The sequence below is a fragment of the Prinia subflava genome, chromosome 8 (assembly GCF_021018805.1).
Source record: "Prinia subflava isolate CZ2003 ecotype Zambia chromosome 8, Cam_Psub_1.2, whole genome shotgun sequence".
In the NCBI taxonomy this organism is placed as follows: domain Eukaryota; kingdom Metazoa; phylum Chordata; class Aves; order Passeriformes; family Cisticolidae; genus Prinia; species Prinia subflava.
In genome coordinates, this window is record NC_086254.1 from 30,856,521 (window position 1) to 30,876,432 (window position 19,912).

Genomic DNA, 19,912 nt, shown 5'->3' on the forward strand with positions numbered 1-19,912 from the left:
CCATTGTTCTTTGTTGTAGGTTCTGTAAGGGTACTGGCCACATTCTGCCAAGGAAATGCCTGCGTGACTGTGTAGCCCTTGCATCCTTACCAGACTTGGCCTCCAGACCCTGCAGTCCAAGTGTTAGTGTGAAGCTGTAACCTTCTGTATCCTTTTCAAATGCAAGCTGGAGTAAAGGGAAAACTGCAGCCTTGGCCAGACCAGCACAGCAGTCTCCTGAGGCTGTGCTGGCCCTCGGCACAGCAGAGCCCTCCTTCCTCCCTGGCATCTCATGAAGACAGGCAGGGCATTGTGGTGAATCCCTTACTGCTGCTTTTGGGTGAGCAGCAGCTATGTGTGACTAAAAACGGCTGGAGAGAGATGAGTTCTGCCAGGTAATTCATCTCAGGAAATCAAGTGGGCTTCCTAGGGCTGCTTTTGAACTAAACCTGAATTGAGTCAGGAGGCTGCACAAGGTTGGTTTAGGGATGCACTGAGCATGGGTGTGTTCTCCTCTGCTGAGGTCCACTCTCCTTCATCTGTATCTCAGTATTGTCATCAGAGTGTTTCCTGTGCTGCTTGCTGCTATTGTTGGTGGTTTTATCTCTTCCTCTAATTCTGTGGGTATCTTTCACAGCAACCATCACGTTTTGGGGCACACACAGATTCTGGCTGGAGGTGGTGATGGCAGCACAGGTGGAAAAGGTCCAAGTGTGCAGGGTGGTGCCAGAGTGGGAGGAGAGGCTGGTGCTCTTCACCTGGCACTGAGTGCCTCTGGGTCCCATCTGTCATGGGAGAGCTGCAGGAATGCAGAGATGCCACTTCTGTGCCTGTCTGGTGCTCAGTGAGACAGTGGGTTGGGAAAGTGCTCCTGGCTCACACCACTCACTTTGCATGCAACCCGAAACAAAAACTCGCCTAGCTCGAGTGGGGACTGGATCCACTCCTTGGCAAACACCCTCTGTGCTCCCCAGCTGAGCTGCAAGGAGCTGAGTGTTCTTACAGCAGGGATGGGGCAAATCTTTCACTCTCTCAGCAAAGCTATTACCACTGATGAGCCCGGTTCCAGGCAGCGTCCAGGCAGGAGCAGGCAGCACTGGATGTGTTCCTGTGTGCTCCCACACCTTCCCTCCACACTGCTGGGGCTCAGCAGGAGCTCGGGCACAGAGGACAACTGCAGCCACCTTGGTTGGTTGGTTGGTTGGTTGATTGGTTGGTTGGTTAGTTGGTTGGTTGGTTGGTTGGTTAGTTGGTGGTTGGTTTCAGCCACCCGGTGGGGTCTGCAAGGCTGATGGGACACCAGGAGATGATGCCAGCTAGAGGGACATTCCTCAGTCCATGTGGTACCAAGAAATTTCCTCTCCTTCTGTAGTGACCTGGAGCTCACTGAGAGCTCCCAGAGTGTGCTTCACACAGCAGGGTGGCTACAGAGGCGTGTGTTTTAAACGGGGTAGTGCCTTAGCACCTTCCCCCTTAAATCCAGGTGCTGTCACCAGCTAGCTCTGCACTTCACCCCCACTTACAGCTGGCACACAGGGGAGATGAGCTGAAGTACTCCTGGGTTTTACTCCATCGGAAGGCAGTGGAGCAAGAAGCACTCCAAAACAACACAAAGCTGGCTTTTTCTTGGGAGGCACTTTCACGGTGCTATACATGGCAGGGTAGTTCAGGCTGCACGGGGTGTGATGGTGCCTTTGGCCAGGCCCTGGTGGAGAGGATAAAGGGTGGGCTGCAGGTGGATCGTGCCTCCGAGCAGTGTGCTGGAGAATCCTTGGGGAGCAGCCGGCAGGAGGGAGCCCCCGGCAGCAGCAGCCCCAGCGCTGAGCATCGAAGGGAGGATGCTCGGGCACATGCAGCTGCCGGGGGATGGGGTTACAAGCCGAAGCTAAACAAAGATCCCTGTGAAAAGGAAACGGATCCGTCCCGCCGCCTGTAAGGTAGGAGCCGAGCGGGAGCTGCTTGACATCATCGGGCAGAGCATTGGATTACAGCAGGCAGGGACTGACTCGAGGGGAGGAGAACACGCCCCTTGGCCCCACAAGTGCAACTTCATTTAGCAGCTCCCAGGAGAAGGAAACTGCGAGTCTGAAAGTGGCTGCGGGGCTCCCGGCCGGCTTGGCCGCTCGCCACAGCGGGCAGGGACGGCGGCGGGGGGGACCCAGCCCCGATCACCTCCTCGGCGGCACTCGGGAGCTGAGCAGCGGCGGAGCCGGGGCTGTAAGTAGGGCTGAGAGGGGCTGGCGGCGCCTGGGGCGGTGGGTGACAGGGACACCTGCCCGGGAGCGCAGAGCTCCTCTGCTGCCCACGGGGCAGGGTTTGCCCGCAGATGCGGCGAACTTTTACCCACCCGATCGCCGAGAGCGAGGGGGCTGCTGCCGGTGAACCGTGGGCTAAGAAAGCAGAGCTGCATGCCGGGTTTTGTGCCGTGGGGAGAGGGGAGCCTCGGGGCTGCTGCTTCGCTCGGGAAATAACGCGGATCAGCGCTCGCCGCGAAGGGCTAGCAGGGAGAGCAGGCTCAGAGGATAGGAATCACAGGGGACCGTGGATCAGTGACCCCCGTGGGGATTTCTGGCCTCATTTCCAACGTGTGTGCGTTTATTCCGAGCGGTTTGCCGGAGGGAATCCCTCCCGGCCCGGGGATGGGACAGGCAGCCGGCGGTCCGGGGCCGTGCTGGGAGCGCATCCCTCGGGATGTCCGCAGCCCTGGGGCTGCCCGGGACCGCTCCCCTCGGAGCTGAGCCACGAGCGGAGCTTGCGGAGCGTGGCAGCCTTCAGGAGCAGGCTCGGAGACTTGCTGGCATCCGGCTTTCCAAATGTTTGAAAAGGCAAAGACTTGGGATAAAAAAAGAACTGCTGTGTGGTGTGGTGGTATTCTCAGGAGGCTTCGCAAATTCCTCCACCTCGAAGCTGTGTGCCTTCCCTCTCTCTGGATTCCCCTAAGCAGCTGGTAGCGAGCGTGGTGGGGAGCTTTCACATGCATGCAATGCCTTGGCCCCAGAGGCGTGTTTGGGAAATTTCCCTGTGCTCGGAAGGGTAAATAGTTCTGCAGATGAAGAGCCAAGTATAGCTGTGGACCCAGGGGCAGTGCCCTGGGTGGCTGTGCTGTGGCTCGGTCTAGGAGGGGGACAGGCTGGGGTTGATGAGCTCAGGGGACGCTGCTGCAGGGCGAGGGTAAAGGGGATTTGTGGGCTGGGTACAAGGTGGCTGAGGTTGGGTGGTTGAGACGCCCCGATGGTGACATCCCCTGGAGCTCTGGGCTGTTTGCTCAGCGTGCCTGGCTTGGTTTCTGCGGGGCAGCACTTGGCTTCTGAGACTCCATGCTGGAAAGAGCCACCCTGCTAATGTGTGGCCACCCAGCTATGAAATTGCCACCTTTCAGCTCTCGTGGGGGATGGTGTTTAGGAAAGAAGGATCCATGAAGAGATCCTCAATGGCTGTATTTGTTTATAATGGCCATTTATAAACGTGGATATACCAAGAGAGCTTAGTGTACCTTGGGCACAGAACACAGCATTGAGTTCTCTGGAGTTCCACAGGGATGTGAGCACCCCATGCCATCGTTTGGGGGGACACTTTCCACAGAGTGTAGGCTCAGATGCCTCAGAGAACTGCAGACCATTAGCTACAGTACACAGGCAGCTTGGTCACGAAGAGATGAAACCCAGGAATGTTCACAGCTGTGCATCTTCCAGCCACCTGGCACTTCTGTACCCAGGGGCTGACTCTGGGGGGTGGACAGGCTCACAATGAGCTAGGATGAGGAGTTTTGCTTTTTTTCCTCTCGTTCCAAAGAAAAATCAATGTACTTTTGATCCCACTCAGAGGAGTACCCACAGGCACACAACCTTGCCACCCAAAATAACTATGGAAGATGCTTTCCAAGCTGCTAACATTTCCTGATCTCCCACATTTCAGAGCCAGTTCCTGCAGCACACTGCTGTGCATTAATGCCTCCAGCCTGTCTGGGCACCCGAGCACCAGCATCATTCCTATTTTACATGGGCCTCACACAAAGAAGATGATTTCCCTGGGCTCGCACAGGTCTGTGTCAGAATGGGGGACGAATCTACATAAGGAACAGCAGAAGCTTCAACCTGGCTTTTTGTTTGCCTGTGTCACCCTGTTCTGGTGGCTCCCATTTTCACATTCCAATTGTTTCTCCACACCCTTAGGGGTTTCTTTAATGTCACCAAAGCTGTTTATACGGACTGATCCAGAAAATAAGTTTTCCATCATGACACCCATTTTAGAGAGGGTGAGGGGGGGAAAAGCCCACTGCTTCTACTTGTCTTTTGCTCAGAACTAGAAAAAGACAAGTCATAAGGGAAGCTGCTCCCCAGGCTTGCCAGCAGCCAGCAGCAGCCAGGGAGAAGGGAAGGTTCAGGTGTCCCATGGGCCTTGTCCCCAGCTCCTCATGGTGGCAGTCAGAGAGGCTGAGGTCGCTGCAGACCTTGCCTGGCACCTGCAGCACAAGCAGGAAGAGCAGCAGCTGGACTATGAACTGCCCTGGGCCCCACTTCAAAACTCTCACTCTCTTGGAGCCTAGGGGAATATGTACTTTACACCACCCATTTCTGGTTTCCACAGCGAGTTCCCCAGCACTTCCCTTCCCGGGAGAGCCCGGGGAGGCCGGGTGCTCTTTGCACAGCTCCTGCACAGGCACAGTGCCTGTCACAAGCCCTGCTGGGGAACTCCCCGGCGGGAGCCAAAATGCCATTTCTGTTGATATTTGCAGTGATGTAATAAGCCAAACATATCCCCACCAGAGCGTCACCAACTTTACTGGAGTTACTGTTTCCACAGAGCATAATTAACCTGTGCTGCTCATTACCCTGAGATACCGGTGGGACAAAGAGCTCCGAAGGCATTTTAATGGCTATCAGGTAGTTATCCTGGTAACAAAACAATCCTGGGTATGATTAAGAGGATATTGCATCGAAAGGATTGTAACACCTCCTGGTTCAGAGTCATTAGTGACTTACGAAAAGCATTCCATTACAATTAGAGGTTTTCTTGTGCCTCTCAAGCCAGGGATGCCAGCTGCTGCTGGGGACAGGGCACTCAGTGAGGCTGTCTGGCTGCTGTGGGAGCACCAGGCTGCTGCCCTGATCAGCCAGGCATGCAGCCTGTTGTTTACCCAGCAGCCAAGAGACACAAGAACAACCTTCTCTCTGCTGCTGCCGCCTTGCTTGGAACCAGGAAGGATTTCCTCTCTGGATCAAAGCAGCACCACAACAGCTGTTGTGTAGAATAGTCTTGAATTCTGCCAAAAAAACATTCTGGGGTGTGTTTTTTTTGAACATATATTCATTTTGAAGCAATGCTGAGAGAACTGAGGTTGTTTCATGTGTTTGCTCCTTTTGGGTAACAGGTGATCACCATGGAGGGAATCTGACGTGCAGTCGTGCACATTGAATAGGACAAGAGAAAATGGTCTTAAGTTGCACCATGGAAGGTTTAGTTTGAATATTAAGAAAAATTTCTTCACCAAAAGGGTTGTCAAACACTGAAACGGGCTGCCCAAGGAAGCGGTGGAGTCACTATCCCTGGAGATATTAAAAAAGATGTGTGGATGTGGCACTTGGGGACATGGCTTAGTGGTGGACTTGATGACCTTAAGGATATTTTTCAACCTAAATGATTCTATAATTCTATGCTGATGCCCTTGTAATTCATTCCTGATGGGATATGGATACTCATCTAGCCAATGAACATTTCCACTAAGGTCCCAGAATAACCCACAGTACCTTGATGTGTTCCAGGACTAAACTACAAAACAAAGTTTTCTTTAACAAGTCACTGTAGCCCATCCTTAGGTGGCACCAATCCATGTGCCACCATTAAAGTTCCAAACAGCCTGGCATTTGTGCTGGGGGGTCTCTGGAGCTCTGCCCATCACCCTGGGAGCAGCAGGACCAAGTGAGCCAGGAGAGGATCAGCCTCTGTAGATGGAGCAAGAGGGTCAGCTTCAAATCTGCAGACTCCAGATGCCCAAGCAAGGGCTGTGGGGAGAAACATCTAGGCAGGGCCAGGCCTGCAGGGTTGGAAAGCCAAAATCAGCTGCTGAATTGTTTTTGTCTTCAAAATCAGCTGTTTCTTGAGGGAGAAAATGGGGGTTTCCCATCATGTCCCATCATGAAGAGGGCTGCTCTGTGATAATTTCTACTTCAGAACATCATTGCTCCAATTTACTTTAAGCCTCTCTTGGCAGAGGCCCACGTGTTTTGAGATATTTTGCAACACTGCTGAAGTGCTGGAGGTTTAACTCTTTGGGCAGTGTAACACACAAGCCAGGGCAGGAAGGCAAAGGAGGAAAATAAAGACTTGTGGGTTTCCAAAGCTGTGTTTCTTCCTTCCTGCTTTTGTTTGCTTCTCTGGTGCCCGAAAAGGGCGATGCATATTCCCAGAGTTGTGGGAATACTGTTTCTTTTCCGGTCCAGTGTTTCCAGTAAGCACTTTGCTATAAATGGGGTTAAGACTAACAAAAGTTTATTGTTAAATCCCTGTGTCTTTGTTTAGCTCCTGTCATGATCATAATTAGCATTTTCCACTTCTGCAAGCCTGTCATCTGCAGAGCTGAAAGTGCTTTAAAATATTTGAAGCATCTAACAGGGGGAGGGAGTATTAATAGCTCCATTTAACAGATGGGCAAACTGACACATAAAAGCAGCAAGTGCCCTGTCCTTGAAGCAGGGCCAGAGCCAGCAAGTAGTCAGCTCCAACTACAAAGTTTGGAAAGTGGGTCAAAAAAATAAAGAGAAAGGCTGTAGATCTGTCCCAGTTTGGGAAATGATGGGAAATAGTTCCAGTCACAGTGATACTCAGCCCAGATGGACCAGACAGATGAATTGCTGGATGAGCTTCTGCTTATATGGTTAAGTGGCTCATCTCTTGATTTCTGTTCTGCTAACATTTGTCCCTGGGACAAAGGGAAAAACACAGTCCATGATGTTCCAAAATAGTCAGAAAGCTGAAACAGCTGCTATAATAAGCAAGTGTCCTGTTGGCTGGGCTCTGCAGGTCAGGGAATTGCAAAGCACCCACAGATGTTGAGGCCACAGAGGAAATGCCTTTGAGCAGGGCTTGGGGACAGCAGGAGGAGGCTCAGCTGTGCACAAACAGCAGAGACCCAAGGAGCTGGACACAGACCCAGCAAAGCAACCAGAACCAGATTAAACTTCCCCTTTCACCTCATAGAAGCTGATATGGGAATTTCACTTCTTTAAAGGGCAGCAGAGCTGCAAACCAATATTCATTTATAACCTGGAGGCAGCTGCTGGTCCCTGCAGTGCAGGTCAGGACATGAGTTGTCTCAGTTCTCCCAGCACCTGTGGGAGGGCAAAGAAAGAAGCAAAACCAAAGAGGACTTCTTTGTGCAGCCCAGCTGGACTTTCCATGTGCTTTAACACAACAGTCCAAGTCTATTAGCACAGACCCTCCTGAGGAGGTGCCATATGAACACAACATCCCACAGCCCTGGGCTGGTGCCTCCACCAAGCCAGGCTCCATCTGAGTCTGCTGGGCAGAGCCCTGCCAGCCCCTGCCACCCCTCTGCTGTCCTGGTCACTGAGAGTGGGAAGAGCAGCTGAGCTTTTTGCTTCCCAAAACAAGCATGGATAATGTTTTCTTACTTTTTTTTTCTTCTTCTTTCCCAGAAGCTGTTGTCCTGCTGTGCATGAAGCGTGTTTGAAGTCATGTCCAGAAGGAAAGTCCTCTAAATCAGGTAGGGACCCTCACTATGACTGATAAAGCTTTTATTCACAGGGAAATGTTACAAACAGAAATGGGTTTTTTCCTTCCTGTAGCATTGAGTCACTTGACCTCTCTCTGTATTCTGAATTACTAGATACTAGAAAGCTGCTAAGAGGAAAAAAATTACCAACAATTTCACTATAATGGCTTTCCTGCTGTATTATCCACAGCTCCCAGCCATGTCCTTGTACCAAGCCACGTTCAGCTCTGGCTCCAAGCAGCCCCAGTGCCAATTGTGCTCCATGGCCTCTCCCTGCCAGTGATGGGGAAGTGCTGTGCAAATCCTGCTAAAGGCTGCCCACAGGCTTTGCACAGGAATGTTGTTTCCCTGTACACAACAATGTAAGCAAGTTCTGTTCTGCGTGTGGAGTCAGCCCAGCAAGATGCAGGGAACCCCCAAAGCTTAAACCTTTCATGGCTCCTGTATAAATGGCAAGTCCTCCCTGTGGTTTCACCTGTGGCTCCTGCACTCAGAGATCCCCTCTGTCCTCAGATCATGTCACAGTTTTCCTTTTCCTGTGCTGTCCCTTGCTCAGAGCTCCCAGAGTTGATTTGTGTGAGCTCTGCAGTGCAGGATCTCAGGACTCTGGTGCACACAGACATCTCTCCTCTTGCAGGTCTCCCAGAGCAGTTCATCTCTTGCATCCAGCATCTTCCCTACATTCTGGAGACACCTCATGTCCTTCTATGCCCAGGCTGCACTTTAGCAGCCCATGAAACACTTGGCAATTGATTTTATTGGGAGCTTTCCCTTTCCTGAGACTGCAGCTGGCAACAGTCACTGAGCATCCCAGGGCTGTGCTACGGGCACCTCTCAAGCACCACTTCAGCTCAGGTTTAGATGTCACACCCCTGGGGACCTGGGCAGGAAGATTTACCCTGCCTGCAGGAAGGGTCAGGAGCTGCTGTCACCCAGCACAGCTGTAAGGAAATGTTGCATCCATCACAGAAATCTTCAGCAAGGGAGGTGTGCAGGCCTGTAGAGCTTTCCCTGCCCAGATGGGGGTCCCAGCAGGGCAGCACAGCCAAAGGGGCTCCTGATTCCACTGGGTAACAGAGGCGTGGTGGGAGTCCCAGCAGTGGAGCAGACACACAGGGCAGCCAGCTCCAGGGAGCACAGCTAAGCCTGGCTTTGCTAATCAGCTTCATTCTGTACTGACACTCTTAAGAGGTGCCCTGGTTATTTTTAGGCACCACTGGGAGCTGCCAGGGCTCTTGCACCCCAGGAGGCTTCACAGCCTTTCTCTCAGCCCCTTGCACCGCTCTGATCAGGAGGACTCTTCGGATGCTGGATGCAAACTCCCGTGGGGTTCTGCAAGCCTCACTGAGGCACAGCCAGGCTGATGGCTCTTGGCTTCAGGCACCCTGTGCTGAGCAGAGCTTCCCCAGGCAAAGCCTCCTCAAGCAGCAGCAGCCAAACCTGCCCAGTTACAGCCCTCACAACTCCTCTTCCAAGCTCAGCTCCCCTCCCCAGTCATGCAAGCACTGCTTTCCCACAGCAGCAGAGCTCAGCTCCTCAGGTGACAAAGAAGAGCTGGACTAAAAAGCTCTCTTTTGGTTTAGGCATAAAAATAAGGACTCATCCTTGCTTACCTCTGTCCTTGTAGAGAGGTGTTCCTCAACCCAGAAACAGAGCTACAACATCAAAGGCTGCTGTGGCTTTGCCTTCCTCTTATTTGTGACAAGGGCAGCTGTGCTAGGAAACAGCCCTAGCTGCTTCTCCTCAGCACTTGTTTGACTTCTCCTTACCCAGGGAAGCCTGCAAGGTATTGGGGAGCTTGTGCTGGGGTTGAGCATCCCTGGGTCAGGATTTCAGGTGGGTTTTTGGAAGGTGGTGTTTACTCAGAGGTCGGTCCCTCAGCATGATCAGAAGAGCTGGGGATTCTCCAGCCTTTGAGGTGGATCCAGTAGGACTTTCCTTCATGAACAATCTGGAGGAAGGCAGGGAACCCAAGCCTGAAGGGGATCCCCATTGCCCAGGAATTCACCCCATGGCCTGGGTGTGACAGGGTGACTGCAGATCACGAGTGGGACCATTCATGGGACATGCCTGCCACAGCAGCTGTGGGACTTCTGCAGCTGAAGGGTCACTGGTCTGTGGTTTGTCTGCTTTGTAACTTCAGGCACTTGCAGATCTTCCACACAGTTGTTCGTGTAAAAATACGTTGACACATAAAGGCAAATAATCAAGAAGTTGTGAGAAAATGAAAGTAATGGAGAAGGGACTCATAGCCCCTGACTACTCAAAGCTTTGAAAGGGTCCCTGCAGGGGACACAGGGTCCTGTGGGTGCTCATTGCTGCTCTGGGTGAACAGGAGGGGTTTGGCTCTCTTCTCTCTGCCTGTGAAACCACAGCTCTGTGTCCATCCAGTGCCAGCCTGCCTTGAGGGGGTGAGAAATGGGCAGGGAGAAAGGTGCCAGCCTGCCATGTCCTGAAGGCCTGCTGGGGCTGAGCGTGCCCTATCCCCCTGTCCCCGTCCCTCAGAGGGACATGTGTCCTTTGGAGGTGGGGACAAACCAGAGCGCCCTGATTCATTAGCACCTTGAAGCTGAGAGATGGGAAAAACAAGCTCAACCTGGGAACAAAACAAAAATACAACTGCTGTCACGGCAACTGTCTCCAGATGCACAAAGAGACCAATTATTTCCATTAATCAACTTAGTGAGAAGCTGCAGGAGAGGCTTAAGCTGCATCAAGGCTCGGTAGTGAGGGGAGGGAGGGGCAGAGGGGCTCCATCAAACAGTGATTCTTCCCATGGTGGAGGATTGTTGGAACAGATTCTCAGCACCTGTGCCTTGTGTGCACTGACAAATGGGTGCTGCCTGCTCCAGGCATGGGGATGCAGGATGGCAGCTCTGCATGGCCAGAGCTGGGAACTGGGCTGCCCTCCTGGCAGATTGGATGGATGGATGGATGGGTGGAGGGATGGATGGATGGATGGATGGATGGATGGATGGATGGATGGATGGATGGATGGATGGATGGATGGATGGATGGATGGATGGATGGATGGATGGATGGATGGATGGGTGGGTGGGTGGATGGATGGATGGATGGATGGATGGAGGGATGGAGGGATGGATGGATGGAGGGATGGACAAGCAGCTCTCTCCCACCATCACCCACACATCCTGATGCTAATGGGAGACCACTGGGGCTGAGCATTGCCCTCCTGCCTCCCCCTCTGCCATGGGAATCCCAGCAGAGCACACAAGGACTCGCCCTACCCCGATGCCAGGGGTCAGCCATAGTTTTGGAGTTTTGGACCATTCCTTACGTCAGCAGGAAGCCAGGCAGTGGCTGTGAGGATGAGGGACAGCAGGAGGTGCCTTGGGACAGTGGGGACTCTGCAGTGGGGGGCCCTGGGGATGTGCTGAAGGCCAGGAGGGAAGAGAAGGAGTTTGGGGAGCTTGGCAGAGCTAAATACAAAGTTTGTGAAGTCACAGAGGAGTCAGTCTAAGCCTAATCTTAAACATGGGGCTTAGCAATTGGTTATCAGTTTTACAGGCATTAAATGATCTTTATACTGTAAAACCAGGCCAAATGAAAAGAAGGGATCTATTTGTGGACACTAAACCTCAGCTGTATCTGCTCTCCTCCTAAAGGAATTAAAATTTTCCAGCAAGTCCTAGAGAATGCTGGAAGCTCTTTTCCTGCAAAACCATTGCAGTGGCTAGAGCAGCTGTGATTTCTGTCCTGGCTGAATTTATCATATTTAGTGTAAGAGCCTGAGGGTGCAGAGTTATTACAAGGAATCCCACAGCAAAAACCTTCCATAAATACAGATGTGCCAGACCCAGCTTGAAGTCTTTTCATCACCACTGACATCTGGTGAGGCTTTTGTGTGCTATTCTCACCTGGACAGAAGCTGCTCAACACATGAGATGGACACACATGCCCTGTAGGAGATCAGACTGCTGCCCTGCTCCTGCCTGTTTGCTCACCAAGCCAGGACACTCAGGGCTCAGCAGTTTGGAGCACACCAGTTCTGACCAGTAAGACCCATCACCACCACATTGTGGAGAACACAGAGCCAACGGGAAGGCAGGAGAGCGCTGTGTCTGGTGCAGACCCTGTCACCAGCCTTACACAGCTTGTTGCAGCCAGACTGGGCTCCCAACAGGAGCATCTTCATCCTCAGCTGCATCTTCAGCTCAGTTTCTGGCCATGGATCTGAGCTCTAGTGCCTGGGGGTCCTGAGACATAACAAGGCCTTCATGGCACAATCACAGAATACCCCAATAACACCATTACAGAGCCCTTCTTCTTTGATGTGCAGCCCCACACGCATGTTCCCAGACAAGACCCAGTGGAAAATTTGCTGGAATTCCAGCTGGATGTTGTCAGGCAGTTGGTGGAAACCCCCTGACCTCAAGTGCTGGCTTCAGCCCTATGGGATTTTTTTTCTCCTCGCTGGATGCGACTCTCCCAGCAGGAAACCTCACAGCAAACCCCCAGGGAGCACAGAAATCCCGGTGCTTCCGTCTTTGTGCTCTACCAGGCCCCCCTCTTCAGTAAACCATTCTACACTGTAAATATTTTAGAAGCCCAGCAGGGCTGTTGAGTATGTTTTGCTGTTGTTATGGATCCACCCCAGCAGGAGAGATCTAATAATAGTCCCTGTACCCTGGAATGAAAGGGCAAGGGGCACTGCACAATACGGAGAGCTCCAAGGTGACTGCACCACTTCGTGCTTTGGTGGTGGGATGTGATGTTTGAGCAGAAAAAGGGGTCAGGTCCCTGTTCCCAAGCAGAACTTTGGAATTTCGCCCCAGAAACGTGGCAAGGTTTTGTTCAACTTTGGGGCTTTACCACTCCAGAAGTTTGGAGAGTGTTAAATCCACTGAGCAGGAGGGAGAGCGTGTCCTGGGCTGGGCTGTGGGGTGAGGGAGTCATCTCCAACCAAAACCTGCAGCTCTTGGTCCCAACTGCCCCTGGTAATGGGCAGCATGAGGCCAAAGCTGGGCTGCAGCACCTTGGAACAGGGCTCTGCCAGGGCTCCCAAAGCTGGGAACTGCCTGCAGCAAGCACAGGGGAGGCTAAGGTACAGGGCTCACTGCCTCAGGTGTCCCAGGGACAGCACGGAGGGCAGGGCTGTGCTGGCTGCCTGCAGGGACAAGGATGTCCAAGCAGGGGCTAAGCTCCTCATGCCTCACAGATCCAGGTGAGGAGGAGAATGCTGAGAAGGGCGAGAGGTTAAGGGGCAGAGCAGGAGGCACAAAGCAGGCATGGGGGGGAAATGTTCAGCCCAGCCTGCTGATAGTCAGCACCAGCACCCAGAAATAGCCCTTCCTAGCCATAGAAAGTTTAACCTAGACAAGGGACAGATGCAGCGTGTGTGAAGGGTTCCCTTGGAACTGGAGTCAGGGCTAGGTGTGACTGTAGCATCCACACGGTGCCAAGGATCACCCCTGGGCACTGGCTGGGATGGCAGAGCTGGGCAGAGCCCTGTGCTGAGGGTGGCCTGGCAGGTGTGCCCAGGCCACTTCTGTGCCACTCTCACCTTGTTTGCAGTAACTGTTTGCTGTAGTCCCTGGCACCCCTGCTGAGAAACAGGCACCGGGCACACAGGAATTAAATGCAGGCTTGTCCGTGGAACCGAATGGGACATGGAGCTGAGCCAAAACAAAGCCTCAGTTTATTCTACCGAAAGGCAGAGCAAACATTTAACCCTTTAATTTCGTGGCACCTACCTTCTAAGTGCGCAAAACTCAGCCCCAGAGTGAGTAGGGCTGGTTTAGCTGCAGCCCCCAGAGTGGAGCCAGCTGCTCTGTCAGCTGCTGGGTGATTTCCCTGGAAAATGCCAGCAAGCCCAGTTGCAATCCAACAGCAAAACCACTCAGGAAGCCAAGTCTCCACCAGCAAAGCCAAGACTATTACAGCTCAGATTTTTTAGTACTCACAGGACACTACAGAAAAATAAGTCCAAACAGCAGGCTTGGCAGATCTAGGGCCAGGAGCAGAGGCAGCTCTGGGGACATACCTGGTGTCAGTGAGGGGCTGCTTCACTTGTGGCCAGCTGCCCTGGGACAGGCAGCACCACGTCCCCATGGCACAGGGGACACAGCCACCCTTCAAGCAGCAAACCTGTGAGGAATGTGCAGCAGGCAGCAGATCCCAGCTTCCCTGCCCCATCCCTGCAGGCTGGCACGCCGAGGGCACAGGGACTGTGTTGCCATTAGCAGCAGAGAGGAAAGGGAGGGCAGGAAAGGACCCTTGAGGACAGGCTGAATCACCCCTGTGGATCACCCTGGAAATCTTTGCACACTGTATGTGTGTGCCGTGGGATTGTTCCTGCAGCTCATCCTCCTGTCCACGGGAGAATGAAAAACCATAGGTGGGGAGCAGCAGGTGAGCACCTCCCTTTGCAGCCCCTGCCACCCCTAAGGGACTGTCCACAGTGAGTTTCAGGTTGCACTGGATTATATAGGCAAGAGGGAAGGTCCCTTTGCAGTGCCTGAAAGATGTTAAATGCAGTTACTGAGTGAAAAGCCACAGAACTGTGGGTCCTGTGCCTGGAAGTATGGAAATGTGGTTTGAAAAATCAGGTTTTCCTATCACAGTCGAGGCAAATGCTGCCATCACCCTCTCAGCCCAGCAGCTTCTCGGAGGCGGGGGCTGGAATCTCTCTGCCAGCGGGGAGGGATCTGCCTGCAAGGTTTTTGAGAGCCACCCACCTTGAAAGTCCCGGAGGAATTGCTCAGATATGAAAGCCTCGCTGTTAAATCTGCCTGTCTGCAGCTCTTTGCGCGGAGAGCCGAAGGCAGGAGCGGTCCCAGGCACGGAAATAAATAAATCACATGCGCCATCTCCCGGCCGCCGAGCCGGCACCCAGACACGCACACTTGCTGCCTTCTGGTTTTAGTCAGGATCCGTCCTTTTCCCGTGTCAGGGCAAACAATTACTTGGCCCAGCAGTTCCTCCACCATCGGCAGCTCCATCAAGGGACACCGGGAATGTGCTGCGTGCCAGGGGCTGGGGAAACCTGGCTGTCCTGCCCGAGGGACAAGGGCAACAGGACCCTGGAGCAGCTCTGGAACGGCCTCACTGACTGGAGATGGACCTGGGCTTGTCTGGCTCACTTCTGGTGAAGCCTCCCGAGTCTGTTTGACATCTCTCTGGCAGCTGTAGAGAGTCAGCAGTGTCTGGGCTTCAGTGACCTGTGAGAACTTGTCTGGGAATGATGGATGCTTGTCCTGTCCTGGGGAAAGGCCCTTTGCTCCCTGAGCTCAGCCAGCCCGCTGCATCCAGAGTTGGTGCCTTATCCCAGAAGGGCGCACCAGGGGTAGAAGGAGGGTCGATGAGGAAAAACATCTGGGGTATCTCTTCCTGGGATAAAGGATGCAGCTTTTCCCAGGGCTCATTTAACAGGAGCTAGATGGATGCCAAGTCTGTAAAGGAGGCAAGTGTTCACAAGCATTGTTAGCTTTGGGGAAACAGGATCTCCTGCAACACCTGGGTGGGCCAAGCCTCACATCCCACCAGTGAGCTGGCGCCAGCACTCCCTGAGCGGGCATCCACACTAGGAATCCCTGGGGCCACCAAAACATGCTGGGTTTCCGCGGGTTTTTGGCTACTGCACCCTATTCAGCTCAGGAACAGAGACTCTAACCTCTTTCATACCAGTTATTGCATCTTCACCTGCATGTCCTTTCTACTGCCATAACATTGGGGATTAGAGTGAGGAGTGTGATTCCTGTTCAGGCTGGTGCCTGAATCTGCCAACAGATTTCCCTGGCAGGGAAATCAATATCAGGATTTGTAAAGGAAGCTGAGCAAACTCCTTTGTGGGTCATTAACTCCAAGGCACAAAAGCGAGTGAATGTGCATTAAATGTGCATGAATTTGTTTTCACTGCACACGAGCGTTTCTAATCGGGACCTGCTCCGAGCACTGCCAGCAATCAGCAGGGCTGGAGGCACATTTTACAGTGATCAGAATCACAGATAGGACAGCAATTAATCTCCTGATTCCACACAGAAAAACAAAGTGCCAAACAGAGTGTGCAGGAGCAGGAACTGAGAGCTCCAGGCTTCTGTGCAGAGGCAGTGTGTGCTTGCCAGCTCTGTGCCCAGGGGCCAGGGTGCCCCCAACACCATCCCCGGGTCCCTGCACTCCGTGTGCTGTGCAAGCACTGGCAAGGGAAACCAGCAGCCAAAATGAAAACCCAGCAACTTAAGGATTCATCAGCTGAACTCAGAGCTGGCTCACAGCAGAGCTGGCATGTGACAAGTGGCTTCTCTGGGCCTTTCTTCGTGCTGTGCACTTGGCTCTGGCACAAGTCTGGAGTGAAGGGATCCAAATGTCTCGCAGAAGGGCTGATTTTCACATGGTAAAGTCTTTATCTCCAAGCAGTCCAGCCCAGCGCTTCTTCAGTGACATCCAACAGCCAGTGGAGGCCAGTACTGCTCCAAGCCCTGTACCTATAAAATGCACCCTGCTCCTCCAGCTTTCCAGTGGGTATCCATCATGTCCCATTAAAAATTCAGGCTGGATCACCACCCCATCCCCCAGGCAGTGAGCCACATTTGGCCTGTGTTCAAAGCTCCCCTGCCATTCTGAGGAGGAAGCAGGGCTTTCTCTGTAATGCTTTTTCTGCAGGGAAAACTGCTGCAAGTGACCTTGTGTGCCTAAAGGAGAGGGCTGGAAACTCGAAGGAGAGACAAACGCCGTGTCTGCCTTTGCAGGGGGAAGGCAGAACAAGCCAGGCAGCTGGGATGGAGCCTTGTCACCTGGCACAGTGGGTCACCAGCATGGTGGGTCCCCACACACATCGCCCCACGTGAGGGAGGTGATATGTGACATTCCAGCCCTGCTGTCAGGGAGCTGGGGCAGAGTGACAGGTGCCATTTCCTCGTGCTGTAACATTACCCTGCAGAGTCACCTAACCTGGGGGGAGCCACGCCGAGCACCCTGGGCCTCACAGCTGTGTTCTCTCTGCAGAGTTTTGCAAGTGAATAGAGATGCAATGGAGGTAGAGTCCAGCACCTACACCGACTTCATTTCCTGCGACCGGGCTGGCCGGAGGAACGCCGTCCATGACATCCAGCGGGAGGCCACCACCATCAGCATGCGCAAGCTGGCCGAGGACATGGGGGACCTCGCCGTGGGAGGAGCAGGTGAGCTGCCACACACACACACCCCAGAGAGCCCAGCAGCTCCTGGCACAGGCTGGGAGGGCACAAAAGGGCAGCACAAAGGAGAGGTGCTGTCTCCAGTGGCAGCACACTGACATTCAGGAGGAACGTCCCATTCCTCACTGCTTCAGTCAGTGCCTTCATGCTCGTGGATGATCAGGTAGAGGGAGACTCTCCAGGTCAAGGGGTGCTTACGGTGAGCAGAATGATCCCTGGTTCCTGGCACAGGAGCACTGCATGCTCCAGCCCAGGCCCTTCGCTCACTGGGGCTTAAAGAAGGCATGCACTCACCAAGACCCTTCCCAGATCAAGTTACACATCATTTGTACCTTAGGCTTTATAAAAATCATGTATTGGGCAGGCTGTGGTTTGTTTTTTCTTTGTTGGTTGGTTGTAAAAAAGTCAACCTTTGAATAGTTCTGCAGTATTTCAAATAACAGAAAAAACTTTCTCCTCAGCAGCCATCTCCAAAACCTCCCCTTGAGCCCAAACGTGGCAGCAGTGTCACCCTGCTCGGTGTCTGCTGGCCAGCTGGCTGCAAGGAGCTCCAGTCCTCTGTCCAAACCTGCCACTCTCATTTCACTAGTAAGCAACACAGCACAGACTGTCATTGCAGAAGGGAAACTCAGTTTTTCCCCTTGCTTTCTTAATCCTCTAGCCTGTAACTGTAAAAACACTTTAAAATACATTCATTATCCCAACTGGTCTTCTTCCAGCATGACCATACCAGCATGTGTCCATCCACCCATCCATAGTAAGCATAAATTTGAGCTGCTCTACCAGAGAGCAGCTCAGGCTGCCAGGCTGTCAGGAAGACAGGTCTGGAGCACTTGAGTCGGGTGAGTGCCAACAGCCCTACCTTGAGGCTCCCTCCTAGCATTGCCAGGCATCTTGAGAAGTGTTTGTACTCCAGGAATGTGAAGGGACAACCCAACATTTTTAATCATAGCATCTTAGAAAGTGGTTTGCTTCAAAGAGACCTTAAAGACCATCTGTCATGGGCAGGGACACTTCCACTAGACCTCCCAGTCCAGCCCAGCCTGGTCTTGAACACTGCCATGGATGGGGCCAAGTATCTGGTCACAGGAGGGGAGTGGTAGATCTTAGGTGAAAATCTTTATTTTTCTGCATGAAATCAGCTGTAGCAATCACTGATGGCTTGTGTCCTCAGCAGAGTGTAACTGTACTTTCTTCCCAATCTCCTTTCTGCAGAAAGCCAAAGAGATGCCAGTTCTTCTGACAACGACCCTGGAGCAAGACCAAAGGGGCAAGAAAGCAGCCCCTCCCCATGAGAGCAAAGAGGGGGTGGGATGGGCAGGAGGAGGGCCTTGCTGTGAACACTAAGCAAGAATTTGTTGAATCTGTGGACAAAAGCCAACCTGGAACAGCAAGTTGTCTCTCGAATGCCTCTTTTGGAACTGTGCTTGTGTAGAGAGACACAAGACACTTGCAAGGACTGGCACCTCCAAAAGACTTCTGGCCCCATCCCTAATGGTTTAGAGCAACACTGCCGTGGTTGTAGTGATATGAGCCATTCTCGAGATGCCTTAGCTGCGATTTTCTCTTAGGGGAAAAACAGTTTCAGTAATAATAGACACACCAGATTTTCCTGTCCAAGGTACCTTCCTCCTTTGCAGATTTAGACTATTATTTATTCTGTTTCCATAGGTTAGAAATTTAGATTATTGGTTTTTCTAAGCCTCACCCTCATCTGCATCTTAGACTTGGCCTCTGGATTGTCCACATGGCCCCTGGTCAGGGTGGGCAGTGGGGACAGGACCCGACCTGTCCTGCTCCCCTCATGTCAACACCTCCCACCTGTGCTGCTGCTGCTTAGCATCAGGAAAGGACCAAAGCACAGCTCTGTGGGGATGAGCCCCACCTGGAGACCCAGCAGCAACAGCCACAGGCATCTTTTTCTCTGGGTATTAACACTTCAAGGTGTTATTAAGGGGAGGGGAGAAACATTTTGCTGGGTTGACTGTTGACATTCAGGTTTAACTTTGCAAGCTGTTAGCTGAGATGATCTCTGGTAGGATCTCACACCCTTCTCTCTTTGAGGAGACATGTTTTGTGTTAAAGATGGTTTGATAAAACTACATAAGCTGTTGGAATAAATGACACAGCCTTCAAGTACTGAAGGTGTTTTTTTTCTGCCTGGATGTTTCTTCTTCCTTTGTTTTGCCTTTAGCTGTGGGATGGTTTCAGAGGGAGACTGGGAGCTGTGCAAGAGTCCCCTGAGTCTGGGTCTGTGAAACCCCATGGGTTTGCAGCACACAGATGGAGGCAGATGTAGCTTGGCACAGACAATAAAAACCTGTCCCCACTTTCCCAGGTTTAACTGGGCACAGACTATAAAAACCTGCCCCCACTTTCCCAGGTTTACTGCCCAGGCACCAGTAGGACTGGTGCCAGTGGGAGGAGGTGATTTCCCTGTGCAGCACAGAACTACAGAAACATTGCTGGTGTTTCACTGATCCCAGTGGAGCAGCCTGACTGGGCCTGACCACCAGCACAGGGACAGGGCAGAGCTGATCTGGGACTCTCCACTGGTGACACAAGGGCATCTCCCTGACAGCCTAGGAACAACTGAATGTTACAAATTTGAGATTCATCAGCCAAAACAAGGCCATAAGTCAGCAAAGAAGTGGCTGCCAGGCAGAGGGAGAATTGTCTGTGAGGAGCAATGACCATGGGGTGAGCACAGAGGTGTCCACAGCTCCAGCCCCCACAGGAAAGGAGGATTTGGCAGCCAGGCAGTGGCTGTGGCTGCTGCTCTGGCAAAGGGCTCCTGGAGTGGCCGGGTGTCATTGCAGAGCCATGCCCAGACACCAGCCAAGAGCCTGCTGCCACTTCCCATGCCCAGGACAAACCAGCAGGAGTCCTGGACCTGGCTGACTGCACAGCTGTGTCTTCAAGCCCCATTTCCAGCTCTGCTTACCACAGAACTGCAATTTTGGCTCATGCTGACACACACACACAGAGCTGAAAGGCTGTGCAGAAGGACTGAGCGCCACACAAGACCTCCAGCAGTCAAATGTGG

The 19,912-nt window shown here is 52.8% G+C and overlaps 1 protein-coding gene across 2 annotated transcripts; it reads left to right on the forward strand.

The window, feature by feature from the left end:
* Window positions 1-1,983: 1,983 nt before the first annotated feature.
* Window positions 1,984-19,031, forward strand: PKIG (cAMP-dependent protein kinase inhibitor gamma). 2 transcript variants are annotated; one of them, XM_063404606.1, is made up of 4 exons: window positions 1,984-2,196; window positions 7,638-7,702; window positions 16,676-16,851; window positions 18,082-19,031. In XM_063404606.1, the coding sequence occupies exons 3-4, from the start codon at window positions 16,701-16,703 to the stop codon at window positions 18,159-18,161; spliced, it is 231 nt and encodes a 76-aa protein (XP_063260676.1). In that variant the 5' UTR covers window positions 1,984-2,196; window positions 7,638-7,702; window positions 16,676-16,700; the 3' UTR covers window positions 18,162-19,031. The 2 variants fall into 2 exon arrangements, with proteins under 2 accessions (XP_063260676.1, XP_063260675.1); XM_063404605.1 differs by having other exon boundaries at window positions 1,985-2,196; window positions 7,635-7,702.
* Window positions 19,032-19,912: the final 881 nt, after the last annotated feature.

Coding starts and splice junctions, on each gene's coding strand:
- PKIG (XM_063404606.1), top strand. CDS start 16,701: ATGGAGGTAGAGTCCAGCACCTACACCGACTTCATTTCCTGCGACCGG. Junction 16,852..18,081: donor CCTCGCCGTGGGAGGAGCAG/GTGAGCTGCCAC, acceptor TCCTTTCTGCAG/AAAGCCAAAGAGATGCCAGT.